This window comes from Paramormyrops kingsleyae, chromosome 19 (genome assembly GCF_048594095.1).
Source record: "Paramormyrops kingsleyae isolate MSU_618 chromosome 19, PKINGS_0.4, whole genome shotgun sequence".
Taxonomy (NCBI): domain Eukaryota; kingdom Metazoa; phylum Chordata; class Actinopteri; order Osteoglossiformes; family Mormyridae; genus Paramormyrops; species Paramormyrops kingsleyae.
This window is the reverse complement of record NC_132815.1, coordinates 28,554,952-28,562,282: the sequence shown is the minus strand read 5'-3', so window position 1 is coordinate 28,562,282 and position 7,331 is coordinate 28,554,952. Positions and strand designations below refer to the sequence as shown.

The 7,331-nt window shown below is 41.5% G+C and overlaps 1 protein-coding gene across 2 annotated transcripts in view; it reads left to right on the top strand.

Moving 5' to 3' along the window:
- Positions 1-4,473: 4,473 nt before the first annotated feature.
- The window catches only part of LOC111861013 (acyl-coenzyme A thioesterase 1-like), a 41,557-nt gene continuing 38,699 nt past the window's right edge, over positions 4,474-7,331 (top strand). Inside the window, exons 1-3 of one of the 2 annotated variants that reach the window (XM_023845270.2) lie at positions 4,474-5,042; positions 5,328-5,530; positions 6,024-6,877. In XM_023845270.2, coding sequence (XP_023701038.1) covers positions 4,526-5,042; positions 5,328-5,530; positions 6,024-6,623 — 1,320 coding nt within the window. In that variant the 5' untranslated portion in view covers positions 4,474-4,525 and the 3' untranslated portion in view covers positions 6,624-6,877. Of the gene's footprint in view, positions 5,043-5,327; positions 5,531-6,023; positions 6,878-7,331 lie in introns of those variants that run through there. The other variant, XM_023845269.2, reaches the window with a different exon arrangement.

Sequence of the window (7,331 nt, the reverse complement as noted above, 5' to 3'; positions counted from 1 at the left end):
GTTATAGACTTTGTTGTATTTTTTTCTGTGTATTTCACCTACTTAGTCCCTGACATTGTTATCTAAAGAAACTCCATCACTCACGCAATATTGATTTGTTTTTATTAGTATGGGGAAGGAGAGGGGCGAAGAGATCCTGAAACAGGGAAAACTTGGCAATTTCACGTTATGGGACTGGTATAGTGGAGAAAGACAGGAGATTGGGAGCAAGCCCAAATAAGCTACTACTACCGGGGTCAAACAGAGACAGAATGGCATCTACTGGGTCAGGTTCGGGCAACATGGCTGAAGCGGGACCAGGTGCAGATGATGTAACCCCTCTTGGGCCGGGAACCTGGGACTTGGGTAAGTTGACACTCTTGGGGCTGGGAGCCTGGAGCATGGGCATAAAGGCCCCTTCCCGGTCAGCAACCGGGGAATCAGACTGCGAGGCCCGACTACAGAGGCTTGGGAAAAGCAGGTGAGGCCCTTCCAGATTCTGGAATGTTGGGTGGAGCAGGCCCATGTGTGGCCAGGTGCTGGAGGTGCAGCCGAGGCAAAGACGAACTCTGGAGGTTCAGCGAAGATGAAGATGTACTCTGGAGATGCAGAAGAGGCAAAGACAGGCACAGCAGCAGTCTCACTGCGGTTGGATTCTGGAGGTGCAGTCTAAGCCTCTCCTGGGTCAGGCTCTGGAGGTACAGCAGTGGCTTCCCCTAGCCAGGGCTCTGGCTGCACCAGGTTAGGTGGGATGGCAGCCATGGGCACAGCTCACATCCTCTGCTTCTTCCCCCTTCGGCCAGGGCTGGGAGTTGTGGTGAGCTGCGGAAAACTTGTGGGCTGAGCTGTGTAGAACAGGCAGGCTGAGCAGCAACGAGCTACTGTGAGGTGGCAGGCTGAACAGCAGTGAGCAACAGAGAGCTAAATGACTTCATGCCGTCAAAGCAGCGGTGAGCTGAGCAGCCTCACACTGCGAAAAAGCACCAGGCTGAGTGGCTACATGCTCGAGTAGCCACTGCATCTCCCCCATTTAGCGTTGGACCTTCTCTGTCACCTGGGGATCCAAGCCTGGAGTAAGGTCCGCTTTGATATCCCCTGCCCACATGAAGAGCGCTCTGACCTCGGGCACCTCCCATACAGTGGGATTGAGCCTCCACTCCAGGAGGGCTTACAAAAGGGAGAAGGATTCCGCAGCTCACAGGCGGAGTGGCTCCAGAAGGATTAGCATGGACTCTGAAGAAAAAATGGACTCTAGAGAACCAGGAGTCCTGAGCAGCATCAGTTCGGGTCTGGCTTCCTCTTCCAGTGCTGTAACCTATATAGGGTTGGCGCTGGCAGAACAATCCAAATGGGGGGTTGATACTGCTAGCTTATCGGAATCATCTGGCTCCTCCAGATCAACATCACTTGTTGGATCAATTAGTGGATTGTCCTTGAACAACCGAGGTGAGCAGGCAAGAGGCTTGGGCTGAGGAAGGTGGTCTTGGAGAGCCCCGTCATTCTGTCATGTTGTGAGAGATGAAGGACTCCAGGGCAGGTGTCAGCAGACAAATGGGCTTTAGTAACAAAACAGGAGCAGGGAAACAAACAGGACTGTGAGGGATCAAAACAAGAAGACTGACTTGGCGATGGGTACAGGTAAGAGGAGGACTGATGCTAAATATGGGACTGGAGAACATAGATCTGAGAAGTAGGTATATTTGGGACTAACAAGGGACTGATTCAATTCAAGTGTTGACTTTGTCCATCTTTCAACAGGACACAGCTGAGAAGAACACAGGAGTATTGCAGAGGACCAGCAGTGATCCCTGCTGGTCATACTGGGGGATGGGTAGGATGGGTTGTTACAAAAATGTGGTAACAACTTGCACTCACTCTTTTGGGTAAATTTAAACTCAAATTAAAACAAATTACTCAATTACTCAAATTAAATAAGGCACCATTTTTGCACTCACTTCTTTTTGGTAAATGTATAATTTTTTATGAGTAAAGTAAAGCTCAATGTTCCCAATGCCAATTAAGATAAAGGGCCATATTTAATATCTTGTGCAAGGTGGTACCAGGCATGATGCAAGTGTCTTTGGTAGCATGAGCCTCATGCTGTTTCCTGTTCAGGTGGAAGACATGGTATTTCACTGTTATTGTAAGGGTAACTGAAAAAAATGCTGTGTAGTATTTACTTTAAAAAATAAATCCTTGTAAGTTTAACTGTAAGTTACTTAACAATCACGTGTTAAATATAAGGAAATTTAATAATTATCTTCTGGTCTTGTGTAACATTTACATTGTTGTATGTATTAAATAAAATCGAATTCATCAAATTAAATCTGCACTATAAAAATTAGCCCATAGAATTTACTCAAATAAAATGAGGCAAGAATTTGCACTTACTTTTTTGGGTATATTTAAACTGATTTTTTGAGTAAAGTATACCCAATTTTAGGAAATAAAATACTAAAAATAAATTAAGCTAAAGTCTACCTACACTGTAAACCAGGGATGCCCAACTCCAGCCCTGGAGGGCCAGAGCCCTGCACATGTTCGGGTTTACCCTCATTTAACACACCTGATTCAACTCCTTGTGCTAATTACCACACAGCTCTTGAGCTGAATCATTTATGGTGGAACAGGGAAAGAACTAAGCTACACAGGGCTCTGGCCCCCCAGGACTGGAGTTGGGCACCCCTGCTGTAAACTCTGCTAAGTTGAGCTTATTCAAAACAACTGAGGAAATTTGCTGACTCAAATGATTTAAGCATAAAACTTTTTTTTTCAAGCTGCCTGAACTTGAATGTTTTATTGAACCCTCTGAAAGATTTCAGCAGATTAAATTTAGCTTAAGTTGTTGTAACTTATCTTTTCCAGTGGTATGAACTACAATGTCCGTGAATAAATCAATACAGCTGAAATACTAAAAAAATCCTCTATTACCCTTTAACACTGGTACTACCATGGAAATAAACATGGCCTCCTTTTACAATGCAGTTTCATTTTACTTACCCTTTGTTCTCTAGAAAGGGAAGATGTGGTGTATTCATATTTGTATGTGAAACAGTTGGTGATTGGCATGAATATAGGCCAATGGGAAATAGGCGGAAGAGGCAGGGAGATACAGTGTGGACAACGGAGGGGAAGTAAAAAATATAATAAAGAGTGGAGTACATTGCTTCACCAGTTAGTCTCAGTGTGAGTTGCTCCCTCCAAAAATACGATAACTTGGAGTCCCGCTATGTTTTACCGGGACGTAAATATTTGTGGAGAGTGAGCGCTTATTCAGCGCTGCATCCAACATTGTGGACGAACACAGGAATAGACTCATGACTGAAAAAGCTGAGATGCTCCTCTGTATTAAAAAGAATCTTCCCACAATGCTCATCAACATAGGCATTTAGCATGTGTAAATGCTGTTCAACATTTTTTCCCAGTTCAAAGCTAATGCACTTTAATTTCACTTTTTCACTTTAATTTCGCTGTTTTTCTGTTTCAAGGTCTTTAAGACCATATTAATGTTGTTATTTAAGTAGCAAATGGGTTTTTTTATTTTGCATACGAAACAATTAACAGACCCATTATATTATTTTTTTTTATAAATTATAAGAAGTTTTTTTTCTCTTTCACAATGCACAACAGTTTGCTCATGCACAAAACAGTAAGCCATGCTCTCTGCAGGTATTTTTGATTTAGTAACTTATTATACTTTATTTGAATGCGACCTGCAGTTCACTTTTTACTTGAGATTATTTGATTTAGGCAATGTTGTGAGATTTATTTGACTTTCTGCACTATTTAGCCTGTTGAGAGCCTTAATGTTAAAGATTGTGTTATTGATAGCAGGTAAATTTAAGTGATTTTCAGTTGTCCTTTGGACTGAATAGTTGCTGCATTGTGCCTACAAGTGTTTTTGTATTTTTTCTCTTGAAAAAGTAAGTAAAAACATGTTTTTGTCTAAATTAAGGTGATTTTATGGTTCCTTTTTTCCAGATCATGTAGCCAGTAGCACTCATCATAACTAAATTGAAAAATTTACAGTCAATCAATGTGATCGGTATCGGTGATCGGCACCATATTAGTGATCGGAATCGGCAGCAAAAAACCTGATCGGAGCATCCCTAGTACTAGCTACTACTACTACTACTACTACTACTAATAATAATAATAGAGATATATAAATAAAATATGCTTCCTTTCCTTGCTATAATAAATTTCTTTCTCTCTCCCTCCGTTTGCTTGTGTTGCCTTTTTTTTTTTAAGAAAAATACTTTAAGAGAAAAGCTTTGAAAAATACTGGTACTTTTTAATTGGGCGAATATAATTTGTTTTATTATGCAACGTCCATTTATTAATATCATAGTTTAAGAATACTTTTTGTAAAAACTCCTTTTAAAATTATACTAAGGTGACATACAAAAGCTGCATCCGAAGCTAAAATGCAAGCATTAAACTTCCAAGTCGCAAAGGGGCAGCAAAATTACGGACAATGTTTACCGCACAGTTTTACTTCTATGATTTTCCACGTAAAGAAGAATTAAGAAGGGTAGCTCTGAAGATGCGGATGTATAGAATACAACGCCTTTGTAGTCGATCGTTTTATAGTACATCAACTGTAATGGATTTTCGGCCTCGTTTGCAGATTCTTCCCAGCCGGAAGAGTCTGTTTGATGAGCCGCTGCAAATAAAAGTGGACGGTCTTATTCCAGAGCAGCGTGTGGAGCTGAAAGCTAAGCTAATTGATGACAGAGGCGTACTTTTTAAGTCATCTGCCGAATATAGCGCAGACTTCAGCGGTACTGTTGATTTAGGAACCTCTGGTTCTCTGGGTGGCAGCTATACAGGCATTGAACCTATGGGACTGTTCTGGTCTATGACGCCAGAAAAACCCTGCTCCAGACTTATGATTAAGGACGCATCGAGGTCTCTTCTGGTTAATATCGAAGTAATTAATGCCACGGATTTGGGACACGCACTTGCAAGTGAGACTGTGGAAAGAGGATTCATGGTGGAAGGAACTCGCAGGTCACCCGTAAAAGTTGGAAGAATACGGGGAACCTTGTTTGTACCACCTGGTTAGTTTTCCAGAATGCCTTTCTGTTTGTCTGAAATTAAACGGCTAACAATTCATTTAACATAACATCTAACATAGCTTTTTGTCATAATATTACTTCTGAAAAAGACACTTTGCCTTCTTGAATTAGCTGAAAATGCAGGTCACTATAACTAAGCGCAGTTGTCTCGGCTGTCTACTAGTGATCGGCTCACCCAAGACACGTTTTAAAACTTAGTGGAAACAGGGCTTGTGATCCCGATCGAGAGAGACGTGTAATCTGATTACTGCTTTTTCTGTGTAACAGGACCTGGTCCATTCCCAGGGGTTCTTGATTTGTACACATTCGGTGGTGGCTTGACAGAGGTGCGGGGAAGCCTGCTGGCAAACAAAGGCTTTGTGGTTTTGTGTCTGGCGTACTACAATTATGCCGATTTGCCCAAGTCTGTCAGCCATTTTGATCTGGAATACTTTGAAGAAGCCCTGACGTTCCTCCGGAGTCAGCCTGAGGTTTGTGTGTGTGTGTGTGTGTGTGTGTGTGTGTGTGTGTGTGTGTGTGTGTATGTATGTATGTATGTATGTATGTATATACATAAAAATACATAAAATGGGGGTAATCATCCTACATTTAAATGGAAGTTTAAGAAATCTGTATGTCATGACATTTTAATAGGCTATATGCATAATTTTGCTTTGGTATACCTTACTTCTAAATTCTGCAATACCGTATATGAGACGTTACTTTTAATGTGCTTTTAAAGAAATTGATAGGAAGTATTGAATTTTGCATTTCAAACTATTTTTGTGTTAGCCGTTGTTTTTTTTCTGACAAATCAACTTAAATGCATATTTTCAGATATAATTTTAAAATACTGAAGTCTCTGCCCCATCGAATGTATTACATATAAGTACACTGATGACTAAACCAGCACCTTACACTTCAGAAAAACAGATGTTGCTTTCTAAAATGTCATGTGATGTGGTTTTGTTCTTTAAACAATAGGTCAGAGGTCCTGGAGTTGGGATTATTTCAATCTCTAAAGGTGCAGATCTGGCCTTGTCAATAGCCTCATTACTCCCTGGTGTCTCTGCCACTGTGTGGATCAATGGCTGCAATGCCAATGTCATGTTACCTTTGCACTACAAAGACATGGTCATCCCTCCACTCATCCCTGATTTCAGCAAAATAACTTTTGCACAACCTGGAATTCTGGATGTGCGGGAGTCTGTGACTGACCCCATGGCAGAGGGAAGTCGATCTACCATTATCCCTGTTGAAAGGGCCAGCTGCAGGTTCCTCTTTGTGGCATCTGAGGACGACAGAAATTGGAACAGCTGCCTTTTTGCAGAGCAGGCTGCCACACGACTGAAGGTTCATGGGAAAGACAACTTCGAGGTTATAAAGTATCCAAGGGCAGGCCACTTCCTGGAAGTTCCCTACATGCCACATTATCCTCTTGGTATTCATCCTGTTGTAGGCAAAGTTGTGGCATATGGGGGTGATGCGAGGGGCCATGCATATGCACACTTGGAACTTTGGAGAAGAGTTCAGGTGTTTTTCCAAGAGCATCTTGTTGTTGGTTCCCATAAAGCTATGTTGTAAGATGTGGATGTGGCACCAACACTGTTTTTCTTATTGTTTGCACATCACAACATAGTTGTTGCATTCTTTTATCCTGATCGCTTTTGAAAAGCATTCATTATGATGCCATGTTATTGCAGTACAATGGTCAAATTGTGATGCCAATCCTGCATGAAAAAGAAAAAGTATTAAGCAATACTTTACTGTGATGCGTCTGCTTGATCAGTTATATCAAAGTTACATATTATAATAAATATAGTCCTACGTAGCCAAAACAGCATCACGTTTTTTTTTGTATGAATTTTACCCTGCTGGTGTATGATGCTGTTTGTGTGGGAGAGGGAGCTAGAACATTCAGAATGAACATAATAGAGGAGGAGACACTCAGGAAGCGCACTTCACTGACAGCAGCTCGAATTCACGTTGTGTGCGTGTGATGCTGCACCATTGTGAAGGAGGGTGTGCAGGCAGCTTATCCTTCGGTAAGACAAAACAGTGATCATTATCTGTAGAGAACATTACAAAACTGTGACCTGCTGTAGCGTTTGGAGTGTATGAGTCATGTTAAATATAAGCGTAGGCTAGGCTACACTGGCCACGTCAAAGATTAGATTTCTTTGGTATTATACCTAATGGGCTAGATTGGGCAAACTAACGTTTCACATGACGTCATTAATAAAAAAAAATAAACAGCCTATGAAGGGTATGGTAAGTAATAGTGTCCATAAA